The 19,450-nt window shown below is 45.7% G+C and overlaps 1 protein-coding gene across 2 annotated transcripts in view; it reads right to left on the reverse strand.

Annotated features, from left to right (window-relative positions):
• The window catches only part of mcu (mitochondrial calcium uniporter), a 65,195-nt gene that overhangs the window by 36,349 nt on the left and 9,396 nt on the right, over nucleotides 1-19,450 (reverse strand). The window contains exon 2 of one of the 2 annotated variants that reach the window (XM_030441806.1): nucleotides 87-200. The exons of the other annotated variant lie outside the window; for it this stretch is intronic. Within the exon in view, the coding sequence (XP_030297666.1) occupies nucleotides 87-200 (114 nt within the window). The remainder of the gene's footprint in view (nucleotides 1-86; nucleotides 201-19,450) is intronic. 2 annotated transcript variants of the gene reach the window in all.

A 19,450-nucleotide genomic window follows, 5' to 3' on the forward strand; every position in this document is an offset into this window, starting at 1 on the left:
ACAGAAATTATTCACGTCCAGAAATGAGGCAGTCTGTTTTTTTCTTTTTTCTTCACACGCATACACACACACACACACACACTAACCTGTGGAGGCAGGGCGGTGGGAGGCTGGGTGAAGAGCGTGGAGTGGGCTGCTGACCGTAGGCCATGTGCTCTCCTGACAGTCTGACGGGCGAAAGGAGAAGGCAGTACCTCCTGCTGCAGAGGGAGAGACACAGACAGACAGACGGACGACAGTGTCAAGCCTGGGTGCATCATCGCTACCTCAAAGTGAGAAACAGAGCGATTTTGGGGAAGAAATCACAGCACAAACGGAAAAAAAAACATAAATGATCAAACCCGGCGCTAGTTTCCCCAAACAGCCGCCATCAGGAGCTAAAAAGAGGCTTAAAAGAATGAGGCGTGAAAGTGGTTGTTGTGTTTTATTTTCTATTCCCGTCACAGGCCAGGGCAATTTCCTTTTTGCTGCAATTCCAGCAAGCCATGTGGTCGGGGTTGCGTGAGTTGACAGAGGAGGGGTGGGGAGGAAGTATCATGTGAATCTTCCTCTGTGTGTGTGTGTGGCTGCCTCTGCTGCCTGCGACTGTCAATCAGAGGTGAAAGAGCTGACCGGCCCGCAGCTGCTCCACACCCCACACCCAAGATTAACAGCCATCTTTTTACTCACTATCTGAATTAGGCTGTTTACAGGCCGGGCGCCGTCAAACCAGAGGATATGCACACATATCACATATAGCTGCTTTGATGTTTGTAGATGTGAACTTGTTTGGGTGAAGAGAGATATTTTTGACGGTGTGTGAGAGAGAGTGTAGGTGTGTGTGTGTGTGTGTGTGTAGGCAGGTGTATGGTGGAGGGTCACGGCAGCGTGCTGTGACTAAAATACTTTCACCTTCAAGTTAGCGTGTTACCTGCCTCCCAGCGCCGAGGAGAGGTGAGACCGAGATAAAACTCTCTAAAATTATAAACACTGAGAGCACCTTGACTGTAAACACTGAGCAACATCGAGGGCACCCCCGTTTAACTCCTCGTATTAGACTCATGTATGTGGATTTGGTTGGTGGGGGTGGGGGGGCTGATCACAGACACTTTTACAACACAAGCTGCTCAGTCTGTGCTTTGACACTCCACAAACCTGCTCTCGACATTTCTTCGGCAAGCGTCAACCACCAGAAAAGGTCAGGCGTTGAGATGACAGCTTCCAAAACCGTCAACCATCACCAGAGCATTAAATAAGGCTGTAAAAAAAAAAAAAGAAATCCGTTTGGACAGGATTTACTCCGATCCCAAGGAGGAGCCTTTCCCAGCATGCATTGGCTGGGAGAGGCATTGTTACACCCAGGAAAGAGCACTCACACTGACACTTACATTCACAGCCATGACCAGTTCAGAGCGGCCAGAGTGGTTTCTGGACTGTGGCAGGAGGCCCATACAGACACTGAGGTTAACATGCAGACTCCTCACAGACCCCGCTGTGACATGACAGAGCTAACCATTAGACCACCTGCCAGTAACTGAAAGCTATACATTAATGAATCAATAGTAATCAGTTAAACGGCCTGTAATAAGACGGCTGGCACGAGAAGCTCGGGCACAGCAGTAATTCCCCTAATGACGTATCTGCTGTGTCCTTTCCGCCATCAGAGTCTGCAGTCTATGAATGGATGTCTGTGCGACACCTTCTCCCTCTACGTGTTATTACACACGCAATTACCTTCCCTTTTAACGACTTTCAGTCCCGGTAAATTACATTTGACAAGCAAGGACGGAGCTGGTATTGAGCCCATCTGAGGTCTCGTCAGTGTTAACATCACGAATGTGAGTTTTTTGGGGGGTTTTTTAAACTAGAAACACTTTGGTAAATTAGGCATTCTCTCAGATAAAATCATTCCAAAGACAACTACAGTATGATCTTTGTTTTTTTTTTTTCCTTCCGTGATAAATTTTTTTTCACTTCTCAGCACGCGGACCTGCAAAGTTTCAGGGCCGGTCACGCTCAAACACCACCGGAGAGGTGCTGCGATGATGGGATTTCTTTCTCTTCGGCTCTCACTTTCCGACACAAACTAAAGCTTTTTACGGATTTCAAACACACCGTCCTCAACATTACGATAGCCAATGGACCTTGGTAGTAAGATAGCATTTTGCTGCAGGATTATTGCCCCTTTTCTTATCTATGACAAGTCAGGCATACAACTCCAGGGAGGGGCCTGTATTCAAGGCTGTTTTTGTAATGTTGAGCCAAGACAGTCCTCCTCAGGTCTGTTACCGTCGGGGAGAAACGGCATTTGTTTGATGCGGTGGTGTGGGATATCTTTTTTACGGAAGCTAGGCCTCTGCCAGAGCGACAGAACTGACTCATTTTCATTCTGGCAGTGAATTCAAGCAGCAGCAACTACTATTACAGAATAATACGTCTGTTTGGGTCAATAAGCTCCCGTTCAAACAGCACTACAGGTTTTTACTTATTGTGCAATAACTGGGAGCCCGAGGCGAAACTAAATAAACAACACAACATAAATAAAGGTGAGAAATGTTGAACCAACTTTTAAAAAACCTACTTAAAACACTCCAGCGTGGAGGATTGAGGGAGATCTAGTGGCAGAAATGGAATATGATACACATAGTTGTGTTTTCATTTAGTGTATAATCACCTGAAATGCTACTTTAGAATGAGCCTTGTGATCTACAGAGAGAGCAGGTCCTCTTCCACAGAGTCACGCCATGTTCTATGGTAGCCCCGAATGGACAATAGAAACACTGGTTCTTCTTTGTTTGTGTTTTCTGCCATGACTACAGAGGAGGATGAAACAAGGGGGATTCAGGTCTTCAATCTAAATTATCAACTTGATTTGAAAAACCCTTTCCCACAAAGCCTTCTTTTAAAGCTACTACAAGGAGTTTTTACCTGGTTATTTAACTGGTATAGTCTCAATTTAATGCCGATGCCTCTATATGGCCTACATAAGCAAGGCAAGACCATCAGAGAGAAAATCGACTACTTCTTATCAATGTTTGCCGCTGAGTCCCCGCGCGCAGACCGAAAGAGCCTGTGTTTGCCTCTTCCCCCGGCAAAGTCACGGTGAGTAGTACATAAGCCAGTTAAAAAGAAGCACGGAATTGACATTCGGTGGTTTTGACGGTGTAAACAATGCCACTTTTGTCCACAGGGGCCTCCACAATCACCAAAATATCAAAGTACCTCGTAGTAGCTTTAAAGTTGTTCAGCAATTATCCATGTGGCATTACATAGTACGGTTTTTAAACAAAGGGCCAAAGCCAAAATCTCAAAGCACACCTGTAATCAAATCCATGCAAAATAACCTCTGTAACATGTCACCTAATCACTCTGAGTTAAAACACATTCATTACCTGTTGCATAGCTGTATGATGCAACAATAATGACTATGACTGTAACACAATCCCACGGCACAACTGGCCTCGCCTCAAAACCACTGAGAGCGAGCAACCAGTCATCATCTACTTTACTGGCAGTTTCACATCATTGGGGCTATTTGAATGGGTACACGCTAGCCGATCCACCTTTCACTGACCCTTCATACACACACAAACATTCACATATAACAGGACCTAACATTAAGTTAAAGGTTACAAAATACAGTAATAATTCAAAGCCAAAGCAGAAAGTTGCTCTTTATTCGCTAATGATGAATTCCCCAACAGGCGTAAATGTCATCTGAAATGGGACAAATTGTTCATCTGAAAATAGAAAAGACGAATGAAGTAGAGCTCTGCGACCTCGCTGCACCACCAGGGGAGGGGAGGTCCCGTCTATTTCTGTTGATTAGATTGCCACGGAGGACAGCAGCTGCTCTCTCCAGATACCAACTTTCAACACACACCGCGCAGGATCACACAGAGCGCGTGCACACTCGAAACACACCGCTTTATTCTCCTGATACCTACAACGCACCAGCTGGTTAGGCCTCTACTGACTGTGCCCTTTTCTTAGAGGATAAAACACAATAAGCAACAAACAGTGAGGAGACCCGTTTTTCTTTTTTTTTTCTTGCTTAGCAGGCAGCAACTCTAACGCAACGAAAAAGGAAAGTGTCCCACATAATCACCCAGTCAGACACCGTAATATATTTAAGTCACGTGTTTTGTCCACTTGGACCAATTTGAACGGAAACACTGCAGAGAAGAGTCAGGATGATTGAGAGAGTAGCTTCCGCCACTGTCAAAGTGTCAGTCTCACTTCATTTGAATCGATGTGAAAATCTGAGACGAGGGCGAAGATTCCCAGACCTGAAACTAAGATATCATGTCGACCAAGAAGGGTACCACAAGTTTTTAGAAATGTAGTTTTGTAGTCTTTTGAGAGCCTAAAGACACTCTGGTGCTTTGATGATACCACAAGTAGGATATCCGGAGATAATTATACCAAACAGAAGCACTTAAAAAAAGATTAGAGGCATCTTAGTTTCAAGCTTCTGGTCGTTCTGGTGGAACTATTCTAGAGCTGCAACAAGCACTCGATTAATAGATTCAATCGAAAGGAAATAGTCGATCGGAAGAAACCCAGTGGATCAGAGCTATTACGATGAATGATTGATCATTTTTTCAAGCGTTAATGTTCAACATTCGCTGGTTTCAGCCTCTTAAATACAGGATTTTCTGCTTTTCTTCGGCCTTTCTTCACAGTGAAAGGAAGCAATTTGAAGACATCACTCAGGGCTCTTGTAAATTGTGATGAGCATTTTTCCATATTGCTCATCACAATCACATTTTTTACATTTTATGGACCAAACGTTTCAGCGGTCAATCGTGGAATTAATCAGCGGATTAATGATGATGAAAATAATCATTAGTTGCAGCCCTGCTCTGCCGATACATGGCACGCAAAACTGCGTAAACACCGATATTATCATCATCAGTCACACTGCCCTGCACTAGCTCAAGGGTGAGGCGTGATGAGGACACAGCTAGGTGAAAATTCACACGTTCAGGTGCAGGTGACACACTTAGTCTGGTGGCATCTGTCTCATTTGAGGTATGATGTATCGAAAGCTCATCCACATCACGTGTGACACCTTCAGGAGCCAGACAGACAGAGACGTGCTTCATACTCCCTCGTCACAGTGAGAAAATAAGCAACCCCAGGCTGAAACGTATTGATTTACTGATCGACTTATGGCACGGTGCGTTATGAGCTTGCTCCTGCTCGGGGACCAATCTCCACCGATCACAGACACGTCAGACCTGAACTCCGCAGGGCTCTTCGGCCTCTCGGGCAGCACCGGCCGCACCGACTCTTTATCTGTCGCGCTTTCACATGTTGTCAGTCTGCCGAGTTTGACACCTGAGTGCCGTCTGATCCACGGCAACAAAATACTGTGAGTGTTTACAAGAGCTCGGAGCCAGGGCCAGACTCCAGCATTTCGTCACCTCGGCACATTCCCCCCGTGCTTCAACTGAAGTGATCGTCAGCGGCTTTAATTACTGGAAACGACTCATCAGCAAGCAGCCAGAAGACTCAGATGTCCCCTAATGCAACATATCTCACAGCTCAGATTGGCTGATGGTTAATCTTAGATGTCACAGATGCAAAGCCGCCGCGTAAAACGGTGCAGTGGAATAGGCCTGTGGGTGTGCTCTGCAGAGGCGCCATCAGACTGTGTGTTTTCAGCATCCTCTACCCAAGAGCCCATTAGCCTCAACTATTTAATTTTGAAAATAATGCTCGACACAGTAGGTAATGTGCTGTGTACCCTTGATGACTCCACTGATTGAGTCACCGCAGGGCAACATTCCTCCAAATATAGGCACAAATCAAGTCTGAGAGGTCCCTCATTGTAGAAAGTGAGATTTACATGTCTGTTTTTTGTTATAAAGCAGCTCTGGGTGCTACGGAAATACTGTTTGTTTTTTTTAGAAACTGTATCTTTGAATCAGGACATCTGTAATGTTGTGATGTGACCAGTGCTTGCACAGGCCTGTGAGAGCTGTGAAGATCAGCCCTTAAAGAAGAAGGCACTGAAACAGAGCGCTCGACGGGGGTGAATAGAGATGCCGCAGCAATGAGGACAGTTAGAGAAAAACAATGTGTTTTTTTTTTTTTTTTAAATATTGCAGCATGTCAAAAACGATTATATTAGACACCCCAAAATAAAAGTGTGAACGTAACAAAGAGCATTATCTCGGACCTTTAAAATACGAGCGAGGGGAGGGAGCGGGGATATCAAGCGCCTGCTTTACAAATAACCAAACGATCCAAGTCTAAATATATAACACTTTAAATTAAGTCAACACATCGCAGCACTTCAGTGAATCCAGACAGAGAACTTTTTATAAAAGCAAAATAACAACTATCTATTACCTTAGACCTAAACATGACACTTAAAGCTCAACTTGTACCTGGTGAAATCATAGGGGGATCTTCAGCAGCACTTTTAACAAGCTTCTCTGTTACAGAAATAACACGACGGAGGGATCAGACAGGTGTCAGAACATCACGAGTGTGTGTGTGTGTGTGTGTGTGTGCGTGTCACACAGCTGATCACATCAGCTCAGCGGATGGGCACGCGGCTGAGAGCTAATTAATCAGAGACAAATGAATGGGCAGCCCATTTGCTGCCAGTTAAGTGAGTTAGTAAACCGGTACAGCAGATGGTAGATGGAAGACATCCTACAGAGAACACAAGATGCCCGGCGACCATTCTACATGCATCATGTCCTCGTGTTCATATGTGTTCAAAAGCACACAGCTAGTTAATGTTGCACGTAGAGAGAATGGTGCAGATGCTGTTGTCTCGCTGAAGCCCTGTCGTCAGCAGGCACAACTATAACTTCTCAATGGCTCTGCACCAGTGTGGGTCAGCATTTTATTGCACATTTGCAGTGATCCACGCTCTGATCCGCCCATCTCTCCCCGTCCCCTTATCTTGCCCGTCTCAGTTCCCAGCCTTGCTCGTTCACCCTCTCCGCATCTCCCTCGCTTGTCAGAGAAAGGCAGCCTGCCCCGGGGGGGATGGGTGGTGGTGGTGGTGGTGTTGGAGAAGGGGGAAAGTGGGGAGGCTGCAGGCAATCACTGGGCACCAAGGGAAGAGATGAAGAGACTCAGATAGGAGCAAGGGAAGGGGAGTTAAATGAAATTGCCAACACATTAAGCACACCCTGATACCCAGTGCCTGCACGTGCGGGGTAAAGAGCAGTGGAGGGGTTGCTGAGTGACCGCTGTCCAATGAAAGTCTTTCACGGCTAAGGAGAATTGATCCAGTTTACGAGGGCTTCCCTGGATGTTCCTAATAGGCAGCTGCATAAAGATAGGAGATCAAGGATGGATGAAACAACCTGTCCAGGTAAGCCGGGGGGGAAAGTGAAGGACTCAAAGTAACCATGTTATAGACTCGACCAGAATCCCAGTGAAACATGCATGTCGACCTCTCCTCTGAAGGACGTTTTGTGTGTGGATGCTGGTGTGTGTGTGTGTGCGGTTGCTTCTCTGCAGGGCTGGGTCGAAGGAAACAACCTGAGCCATGCTGCAGGGCTCCACGCAGACAGGAGGGGAGCGGGCTGCGTTCACCGTTTATCATCTGCAAAAACATGGACACTCACGCGTTCTAACCCCTTCTGCCTGTTTCCCCACTTGTTCATATGTGGGATGCTCACATATATACGCAAAACGGGGTCATGAAGGCGGAGTGTGCAGAGAGTGGGTTTGACAGCCTGGCGTCTCCTGCCGCAGCAGAGATGAATGGGCGGGCTGAAAACTGCCTTCATTCATAATGAAATACGGCAACAAAGCAGCTTCATCCCCAGGTGTCTCGGGGACTATAGAACAGACGTAGGAAGGAAAGCAGAGGGGGAGACTACAGCACAGGATGGGAGGGATGGGAGGGCTGTGAAGGCGGTAAAAAGGCTGATACACGCTCAAATACAGTCCTACATCTACTATAAAAAAAAAATGTTTTCTTGATTTATTGCCCCAGGTGTTGCACAAATAAAGCTCAGAAGGGCAGCGAGAGCAACACCATAACAGTGCTGGTGCTGTTGGAATGGCCTCAAAATGTCAGAACAAACATCGCTTACTTTATCACACTTTTAAAGACCTCGCTGGTCCAACTAGCTCTTAAAGAGGGAGGACTTAAGATCCTGCGGATGAGAACTGAACCGAATACAGAGGGCGAAAGGGATTTAGAAGCAGACTGCGGTGACAAGGGTACAGCCAAAGGACGGGGGGGGGGGGGGGGGGGGGGCTAAAAAACAGAGACACATCTCTTCCAAACCTCGCCGATAACGCTGGCGATCAGTGGCACAGACAGTGGAAGCGTGGGCGTGAGGGGGAGGAAGCACATACACATGACAAAGAGGGAGAGGGAGAGAGGGAACCGGAGTGAACAACGTCAGAGAGGAGAGGAGAGGAGGGACTGAGCAAAAGAAAATTCTGTCTGTGTGTGTGTGTGTGTGTGTGTGTGTGTGTGTGTGTGTGTGCGTAATCATAACAGAGCACTCATTCTTAGCAACTGTGAAAGCCACAAATAGCAAGAACCACCTACCGGGCGCAACACAGGGGCTATACGAACAGCCGCATTAAATCACGATATCGCCGCTGAAAAGGGGCACATTTTCAATCTTTAAAATGTTACAGTCAATGCCGACACTCACTGTTTACACAATTAGGACTAAAATGGACTAACACAAATGCCAAACGTTGTATACGTTAAAGAAAATATGGCACTGGCGGGTTTCCAAACTTGAGTGGCAGAAATTCCACACAGCCAGCAGAAAGAGCTGCGAGGGGCTCTTCACGTAGCGGCTAACATGAGTCAGCTGCCGTACGAACACGCTGGGAATGTGAACACCGGCTGCGCTTACACGGACAATATTTTCTCCGATCTGACTGCGTTCATTCAGATTAGAGACTCCAACTTCACTGTTTACACTGACGCTAAATAAAGCGATCCAAGAAAATTAAATTAAATTGCCCCAAACTTTTCTGTGACAGTCATTCGCTCTGCACCGTGTCACTGGAACAATTTTGCGTTTCTGGTTCGGTGGACTCCAGCTTCGTTCATCTTTACAACAATTGTTTGAATACAGGGCAGCATAAAACTTGAGTAACTGCTGCTAACTGTGGCTGCTGCTAGCTAGTTAGCTCTGTTAGCGGTGCAGTTAGCACTCCTGATTGGGAGTTTGCAGAACCAGAGGAGGGTTTGTATTGACATCACCAGCACAGAGGCTTTAAACTGGGACAGGTCGGGGCTGGCTGCTTAGCATGCTAACTTCAGTATCAATCTTTGTAACATAATACATAGATGTCGGAACTGTGTGTCACATTCTGCTGATAATTGTCATTTTTTTAAGTTTGCACAAAAGTTCTAACAAACTGCACCTTAAATATTAAAGATCTCCAACAAAACACTTGCAGCGGCCACAGACCAGTTCTGTTTTCTTACCGACGTGTTCATGCTCGCCTCCCTCGACGCCAGGTAATTTAGTGCATGAGGCGAACATGTGCAGAAAGAATATATCTATTCCAACCAGAGAGAAACGACCGAATTAAGCATTTACATGGTTATTACATGCAAAGATTGTCCTATTGAACTGATGATCAAACGATTGCCCTACCGCTCTCGATCTGAAAACTCATTCAGATTGGATCAAATTGGACCCACCGTATTCCGGTTAAGGCGGGCAGCTGTGGTTGCCAGTCGGAGTAACATTTGGCAAGATCCTGATCCCCAAACTGCTCTTTTCTCGGCAGCGTGTGACATCATTGTGTGAATGTAAAGTGACGTAAAGCCCGTTGAGTAGTCTGTAGAAGTTCATTTACCGCTGAGGTGGTTGCATGAGGTATTTTTATTCTGACTGGTCTATCATTCTGATCATCAGTGGGATATTAGGGTCCAGGTAAAGGCCGCTTTTGTCTCTGCAGGTAAAATCTTACTCAGGCTACACGAACATGAGCACGGATCCTTGTTCTCCTCTCTAGTCACCCTACTTTTTCTGGAGGCCGGCCTCATGACACTGCAGCTCATCTTTGACGATGAGTTCACCGTGTACTGTAACTCTAGTCAACCACATCAATCAAACTTTTATGGGCCTGTCATTCGTCTATGATGAAACTGAGGCTCGGACAGCTGGTCAGCTGGTTCATTTCAGGACTATTTCTTTGTAAAAGAGACATAAGATGTGGCTGGGCTTATGAGAGAGGGCAGTGACTGTGGGGTTTTTTTTTTTCTTTTTTTTTTTTTTTTTTACCATTTTTGCCCTTCAGCAACAAACCATGGAAACAAATAGAAAGATTACCAGTCAAATTCAATTACAACAGTGTTTTAACAGATTGCTCCTACCCATGTTTAATGAATTTCCAAAGCGCTGAACAGTTAATTGAATTGTTATCAAAGTCTCAATATGGCCAAGAGCAATATTCAAATTACAGACATTACGCCATTTTTTTTGATAAAGGTAAAACGCGTCGCAGAATGTCATTATAAATAAAGTGTTGTGTTACTACAGAGATGCTCTGGCATACAAATCACATTCTCCAGACGTAAGGAAACTATCTCAATATGAATTTGTTTGCATTTCATCAGCCCTTACTTTCTAAGCAGCTGCACTGACTCTACCTCTCTGTGAAATACATTAAGCTGGCTGCATCGGCTGTGAAATTCGAAACGCAGCGTCACAAACATACCATCGAGGCCACTCGGGTGGCATCCCAACTGAAGCTAACAGCAAACTGCTTTCCCGATCCATCGGCCCCTTTAAAAATCAGATATCAGAATATTTATCGGCTGATTAAGAGCTACATTTACATTTCAAAGGTTTTCTTTTGACGAACAGGATTACCCAACACCTCCGCCCACAGCTCTTGACTGAAGGGCTTGTCCTCTCACCGATGATGTATCCGAGTTGTTTCAGCAGGCTCGAGCCTCGCTGCACCCACACATCAGCATGGAACTGCGCCGACCTGCAACATCATGGCCCCGCTCTAAGAGCTCCCGTATGCTGGATATTATTCATGCGAACTCAACACTTTGTGCTTCTCCTCCCGCCTCGCATCCAACGTTTTCCATCAGCGGACCACTGTAAGGCTTTTATCGTGAAGAGGGGGCCATCGGTCAGTGATTGGTCTTTGATTCAGCTTTTTTATTGCAGGACTAGATGGAAATGAGGACATAAATTCAACCTCAAAAAAAGGGATTTATACAGCCTATAATTGATTTCTGCAGTTGAAAATTGTTCGCCCTTCTGGTCCATTGAACACCCATCCCAAATCAAAGGGCACACCAGGCCTACAGATCATGTCACACTATCGGACATCACATTGTGATTATCACAACAGTCAGAAATGCCAACATATGTTTTCTAAAGCATTTAATTGTTTATTTGTAGTGAAATATTATTAAACTATTAAGTAAAGTTTAATTAAACTGGCAACAGACGACATTAATGCTTTAACTTATTCTGGACTTGATACTGATTGCACAGTGTAATGGCTGCAGAAAAAATGGCACCATCCACCGTTAGATTGGTTCCCCGTTAACCGCTTTCACTATGCTATTCGGCCCGCCACCAGGCTCGATTCTTCCTGCAGAACTTAAGGTCGAATTACGGCGAAAAGGAAGCGCGTCAGCGATTGTGCAAGCAAAACAGGAAGAGGCACTGTTTTCCCTGGTCGCTATCCCCAGATAAAGGCTGGAAAACTATGGAAACTACACTGCAAAAGAAAAACAACCAGCTGATGGAGGAGGCAAAGAAGGTGTAGAGGGAGAGCTATAGAAACAGAGGTAAAACAAGAGTGAACGGACGGGCATTCACTTGTTGGGCAGCGCCGGTGTCGGGCATGGAGGTGTGTTCCCCTTCAAGACTGGTACCCGAGATGGTTCAGAAACCGTCAGTCTTTATACTCGATCAGTAAGTATCAAAACCGGCCTACTTACATATACAACAGGGTGCTTTTCATAGCACTACGATCCAGGTTTTAAGGTCAAAGACCTAGACTTTAGCCAGGCTGCTAGCAGTATCTATGTTGCTAACACTTTGTTTGCGATCATGTCACCAATGGTAATACCACAGAGAATCTCAAGGAGGGAAAAGAGGTTGAAAAGTTGCCCGTTGCCCCTTGAATTATCGGTTTACCATTTATGATCGTCATCACAAAGTGCTCCCCGGGCCATTCCAGCGTATGATCAGCATAATTCCCCACAGAAAATAAATAATGCCTCGACATATTTACATATTATTCAGCAAATCTGCAAAATGGCTTCAGCAGCGATCGTATCAAAATGTTGAACCTCCCGCGGCACGTCTTGCCCGTGCAGCAGCAGCTCCACCAGAATCTGGGAAGCACAGTAACCATTATTCTGATCAATGAACTCCAGTCTGTTTGCATGAGGCTGTGTGAGAGTAACCCGACTGCTGAACCTAACCTACTCCAACACTCCCACTGCCTTAGACATGCAAAATGTATTTTGCTGTGTAGGAAGATGTCAGCTGAACATAGGCTCCGGGAAGAGTTATGAACCAAATGGAAATAAAGCAACAGACTGCAGAGACAAGGCCCTTTTGCATTTTCCCCCCGTGGGTTCTAGTGACAATTTCAAAATAAGATAAAGAATTGAGCCGCGGCAATTCTCTTCACACTATATTTGACAAAATGATTTATTTTCAATTTCTGCATCAAGGGAAGAATACATTTGAAGGAACGCCTCTTGGCTGTTCAATAATTCAAGACCAGACAGAAAACTTCCTGTGCACTGTAGCGTCACATTTCTTCCAAAGAAAAGAGGAATGGAAAAGAGGAAAGAGAGCTGGGTGGTAGAGCAGCCCAGTGGCCAGATCGTGTGGAAGGCTTTCTCCTGGGTACATGTCCGTACAGAGAAGTGCTGTATCCTACTAGATGAGATGGAGTTTTTGCATCTGAGGCAGAGAGCAGGAGACAATTAGACGGATAACCTTCAATTCTCTGTTGGATAAAGGACATTTTCAGTGGGCAAAGTGTTACCCAGGCAACAGCAACACCAGGACTTTTTGAAAAGCTCCAGTTACCTGTTTACATCACTCCTCGCCTCTGAATCAGCCTCTGTTAGTCACACGTACATGCACTTTGTGGCCTCCTGAATTTCTCACGTGTTCCTAATGCCGGTGTAAAATACGTGGATTCACGAGACATTTTAGAAACGCTGCCCGAGGCTGAAAACAAAAACAAGCAGGTGTGTCGCTTTTATCTACCACAAACCTCCTCTTCATCTTTCACCTCTCCACTACCACCATCCTTTTCTTTCCATCCTTTTACCTTCCCACCCAGTTCATGTCCAGGTTGGGATTCCCCCAGGGTTCCCTCCCAGGACCCCGGGTCGGTAAAGGTTCTGGCAGTGCGAGTTGAAGGCTCAGCTGGAGGTGCATCACTGAACCGCTCTGATGCTAAACTCAGCTCCTTTGCCTCCTCACTGCTCAACTGTTTTTTTTTTGTTTTTTTTTCATTGGGAAAACAAAACAGCCAGGTGCTTACCTGGGAACTGTCTGGCTGAATGACAAGCATTTGATATCCAGGCAGCGGCTGTGTGGTGGAAAACTCGCTAACCTTTCTCTGACAAGCACATAATTGTCTTCTCGCAGCGTATAACAGGGAAAGTTGTGGGGCCCTGCGGCAGAAGGCAAACACCACAGGAGAGACGGAAATAACAGGATCAGAGAGATGTATATCAGATGAGTTTTTACATATGCGCAGAGGAAACTGAGAACTTTTTTTTTTTTTTTTTTTTTTTTTAGCCCAATGCTACAAGAACGGCTAACAGCCCCACCCCACTCCTTGACAAATACCCTGGAGACGACAGTTACACTCTGTTAGCCACATTAGCAGAAGAGGGAGACAGCTGAAGCAGAAACATGCAAAGAATTCAACATAGCGGATGCTGGGCATGTTTCAATAAGAGCAACACAATGAAGCACAATCATGGTGAGGCAGGATTGCAGTGCCATACAAATCCCTCAGACGTGCTATCAGAGACGGGTCTATGAAAATAAGATTTCAATCTGCATTTGAGAGTCTGTCCACACAAGGTACTTTGCATGCACGAGGGGAGGGAGTATTCGCTTTGCATACTATTTGTGCATGTGCGTGTGTTTGGTGTTAAGCGAGGCAGAGTGACACAATGGTTAGCCAGAGCCTATTACGTGATGTTTCCCAAGCAGAAATGAGGATGCTGCTGCTGCTGCTGCTGCTTCTGCTGCAGTGTTTGGAGTTGACTCAGACATCTGCAGCCAGCAGAGAGGAACAAGTTTGTTCTAATTTGGCTTCCCCAGACGGCTGTGGCAACACCGTCCTGACAACTAGAAGGAGAATGTAAATACTTTTAGCTAAACTCAACCAGAATCCTGTCCTCCACAATGGCTCTCTGATCACAAAGCCAAGGCCCAGTAAAGACTGTCTCCATGGAAATGCATCCTCCAATAAAGTCTCCTCTCCACCATCTCCTCAATCCTATTTATAGACCGGTGGAGCACTAGCTAGCTGGCAAAAGATGAGTAACAGTATAGTGAGAATGGAAACGTCGAGTGTCTCCACCTCTCCGCGCTGCCCGTCTTTTTGCTCACAGCTTCATTACAAATCAAAGGCTTTGAACGGGCGTTCACACAAACAGCTGACTGACAGCCGCCAGCCCCGCGAGAACAAGGAAGTTTGACGTGTGTGAAGTTATGAGAAGCTTGTGTGTGTGCGTGTTCCAAGCTGATGCAAGGCCCGTAGGGTATGTGCACACACATCCATGCCCGACAGCAGTGTGAAGAAGACAGCGGGCAGCTGTGTGGACGCTAACCTTCTCTGGCAGAAGGTCGTGGGACTCTGCGGTTCATTGGTTTTTGACCTCCGTGTGTGGAATGGGGATGAGGAAACCACGGGCGCCGTGGAGGTCAACAGTTTCTTCCTCAATCTCACTCGAGAAAAAGAGCATGTGTGCACAAGCGCATGCACACGTGTGAATAAATAAATATTGACATTTGCTGGTTCTCTGACAGGTCTGTCATACAACAGAGAGGTGGACTAGCATATATAGCACACCTGCAGCACAGCCTCAGCCTGTTTAGTGTGCAACCAAAAGACCTCGGTGGCTTTCAAGTAGCAGTCAGAGTCTGGAAACACTGTCAGAGCTCAGGGGAAAAGTCCTCCCCGACCATGCTTATAGTGCTAATTAGCATTAGCCGACACGAATGTCATGCTTATTAATACCACGCTGCAGCTGCACCATAAAGATGAGCTCCTACAAACAGCATGGCATTAACTCAATGACCGAGACAACAATTATGGACGTCGGCTTTTATTAACAAACGCAGTCAGTCTCAATGACCACTAATGAAACCACGAGTCACCATCGCTTCATTCATACACGGCCATATCTGTGGTGCCGCAGCTGTAATTATTGGATACCCATTCTTAAGCCGATGCCCCGATACTGCCGGGAGTCGAGAGTTAAGTGCTCTTTTAATACCGAAAAAACAAAAGAATTTCAAAATCCTCCGTGTCGGACCATCACGTCAGAGACCTCATCAACAAAGGATTTTGCAGCAGAGCTATTTACATAAGCAATTTACTTACTGCCCTGCTTCCCGGAGGTGCCTTTGAGCAGAGACAAGATTGTATCTCTCACACACCGTCCCCTCGGATCCTCACTGACTTTCACATGCAGGAGGACAGAACAGCACATAGGATCAGCACGTAGGGTCAAAATGTCCATATAAAATTGTTGGCTGTAAGAGATTTTTCTCTACAGATTATGATGTGAGGCGACCATTTAAATACAGTATTTTCGGTTGTTTTTTGGTCAGTGTTGCAAACCAATGGGCCAGGCTGATTTATGTCACACGGACATTGTTAGATTTGGAGCAGTGCAAAGTGCCAGGATTTGTCAGGTAAATCTTTCAATGGATATTTTTTAACCTATCTTAAAGAGATGTCACCTTTTCACCTTAAACTAACATCTTCAAAATCACTTTGATGGTACAGGGTCTTATGGTTACAGGGTAACAGGGTGAACGGTATGTCTGTCTCAGCCACTGTGCCCCCCCCACCACCACTTGTTTCTGCATTTATGTAACTATAGCGAGAGGGTTGGGTCACAAAGGTTTTCAAGTTTTTTGTTTGCAGTTTTTATCTCCACTACATCTGACAAATTGTTACAGACCTGGGATTTGTATTTACAACAGTGTAGTCACTGCAGAATGTTGTCTTAAAATATTAATAAATATTACGATTACTTTTTTGCATTGGCGATCCATCAACTTAACAGTCATTGCCACCAACCCTATAGCGAGCTGCAGGGACGACAGATTTTTGCAGGCTTACTTGGAAGTTAGCATAAACCTGTGTCCCTTGAAAAAAAATGGACAATGGATTTTGGATCATTAAAGAAGATAAGCTCTGCGGCAAACACAAGTTTTAGATGCGTACAAGTTTTGATCAGCAAGGTAGTCCTCTTTCATTCTTTAGAATCAACCTAACGTGCATGTGTTCGATGGTGGGGGAAACCGATACTGCATGGAGGAAACCAACGCTAACAGGAAGGCCCTGTGACCTTACTGATGCGAGGCACTGTGCTAACCACTGCTCCACTGTGCTGCCAAATTAATGAATCTGCAAGTCAGAAAGTTAAAGCTAGAATACTTTGCAACTCCAGCCCGTCTGTAAAGACGGACGATTAGGTAAATTAGACTTTGTGATTGGTGTGATGACATAATGTTCCCAACGTCTCCTGTAGTCTCATTTTGCCACTTGTATTAACCACAGACCTCATTTCAGGCATTTCAAAACCCATTTAAAAAGTCCACTGACATCACGACGAGGGAACAGTAGGTGCTTATTTCTGGGTTTTAGGACTCATTGTAGAGCTGAACTGACAAGCCATTTGTCAGTTTTCTGTCCCGCAACAGTCCAGTGAATAGTTTCATTATGCACTGGATGTGGCGAACAGTGAGTAAACTCATTAAATGCACCAACTGCATAATCATATTATAGCAATTATGGTAGAAATGTGAAATGGACAACTATAGAGGTTATTTTGCCCTCATGCTGTGTAGCTGCTCTGTTACTAAAAAGGCATGTAAGATTTAGTCTCGCAGTGTGTGTGAAAGTAAACACTCCATCAGATACAGTGCAAGTGCCGCAGTACGGTCAATCGACTGTACTACATAACATGCCCCCCCCCCCCTTCATAGTCCAAACTGTGATATGATAATTTGACCATATTTCCCAGGCCATGCCACATTTTCACAATATGCTTCTAATAGGATTATCTGGTGGAGACCCCCAGTCTTCACAGAAATCCCGTATAAGTCATCATTAAAGTGATTGGTTGGCGTGAAGGAGGCTCTAAAGCGCTGAGGCAGCAAAAGGCAGCCTCAACCCCCCACCACCACCACCTCTGTGCCGCATATTTGACCCCACCCCACCTCTTTGCAGCCACCGGCTCGGCTCTCTGGAACAGGCATGCTTATTCCACGTGTGTCCCCAGTCATTGATCCACTTGTGCTGATACAGGAGTTAATTAAAAGACACGAGGCTCAAAGCTCAGATCCCCAGTTTGTTTAAAACTAGCAGTTAAGCGGAGTCAGAGGAGACGGGGCTCATATCAACAGGAAATCTAGTAGAGCGGGAGGAAATTATACACGCACACCAATAAACACATTCTTAATAAACGATAGCTCGGGATACAAATGAGCTTGTCGTGACCCGTTGGGCTCGTCTCTCTGGTCTGGCTAATCGTTACCAAGACAATGGGACCCGCGGGCTTAGAGTACACTGTCGGACAAAGGTGTGCATCTTTGTTTGTTTGCTCCATTGTGAATCCCCCGCGTGTGCTTGTGTCTACCATGGCACCGCTACAACCTGGGTAATTACAGTGCAAACAAACTGGGCGCCGGGCCGAACAGAGAGTCTTGCTTTCTGGGGCTCATTGACTCACTGGATGGGATGTGCTCAGAGCCTGATCAATCTCCGTTCTTGACTTCTGCTCGTGTAATGAGGTTGTCACAAGCATCATTCAGAAGGCCCAGGCAGCTAATTTCAGTCAGCACAGAGCAGGGCTGCCATTGGAAAAGTGAAGAGGGACAAAAACAGAGATGGTGAAGCTTTGCGGACAAACCGGGGACCAGCACAGCAAAGCCCATTTCACTCCAGTGCGCTGCGTTGCTTGTGGGTGGCAGACATTTCTTTTTTCTTTTGTCCTGTCACGACCTCTCAGAGCACACATAAGGCGGCAAATTGTTTCCGTGCGCCTTCTGAGATACGCGGTTATTTCATGTTTAAAGGGCACCCACGTCTGGACACGCAATAACCAGAAAGCTTCATCCATCAAAGCGAGAGTCTGAGGCTCAAACCCATTTTCAGTTTTTACCCCCACGTCCAGCAATCGAGTGTCCCCTTGACCCTCAGAACAGAGTAACAAAGGGGTAGTGGTTTAACTCGCCCCCCTTTTGAAAAGCAGCAACTTTTCAAGACCTTCATACGTCATCAGCAGTGCAGTCGCCATCGTTTAACCTCATTTGCAATACTGACTTAACACTAATGAAAATCTTAGAGATTATTGCATCGAGTGGACTGCCGCAATTCATAGAACCGTAGATTTAGTAGTAACTGATGTTTCACATCTATACCAGTCAGCATCATCTTAGAACTTAGAGGTCATGGTGTGCCGGGGGAACATCATTCTTTTTCTGCAGATTACTGAAGGTCTCGAGGAAAGAAATACTAAACTCTCTCTCTCTCTCTGTTAAAAGGAAGATAATTTTTCTTATAACGTTTTAAAAATGCTAGTGAGACCCATTGACAGTGTACTTAAGCAAATGTGCACATCATTTGCAGATTTATAGTTGAGGTGCTCTTTAAAAAAGGTACTATGTGGATTGTTCCACTAAACAAATTAAATAAATTGTGTTTACATTCACGTCTAATGTGTTAAAGTTTAATTTCTGCACCCATCTTTGATTTACTCTTGGCACAGAGCATGGAGTAGTCATATAGTTTAAACAAGCTCCATTTTGATGGCTGTGACCAACCGGCCACCAGGAGAAAATAAAAGGACCAAAGTGACGAGGAGCTAAAAAGGAACAACAAACAGCAGCCGGCTTGGCACCCGGCCTTAGTAAGCCGCCACGGAGAGAGAATTCCTCTCAAGTAGACACACACTCCGCCCACCAGCCACAATGACCTAAACACAAAGATGATGTCACAGCTCCCCATACATCCTGTTTAACCATGACCAGTAAAGCCCTCATTTCCCTGGTAGCCTAACACCAGCACGTTTCAGCGCGCAGATGAACGCTGCATGCAGATTTCCCTACAGCAGATCTGTCCCCTGCACCTCGGAGATCAGCTGCCTTTATCGAGGAGACAGTGGCGCCGTACTCTCAAATGAGCGGGACAAAAAAAGGTGTAACGGACTTGAAAATGTCAAGCCCTCGTGCCATTAACCCCGTGCATCGATCCAGCA

This window comes from Sparus aurata, chromosome 15 (assembly GCF_900880675.1).
Source record: "Sparus aurata chromosome 15, fSpaAur1.1, whole genome shotgun sequence".
Classification (NCBI taxonomy): Eukaryota; Metazoa; Chordata; class Actinopteri; order Spariformes; family Sparidae; genus Sparus; species Sparus aurata.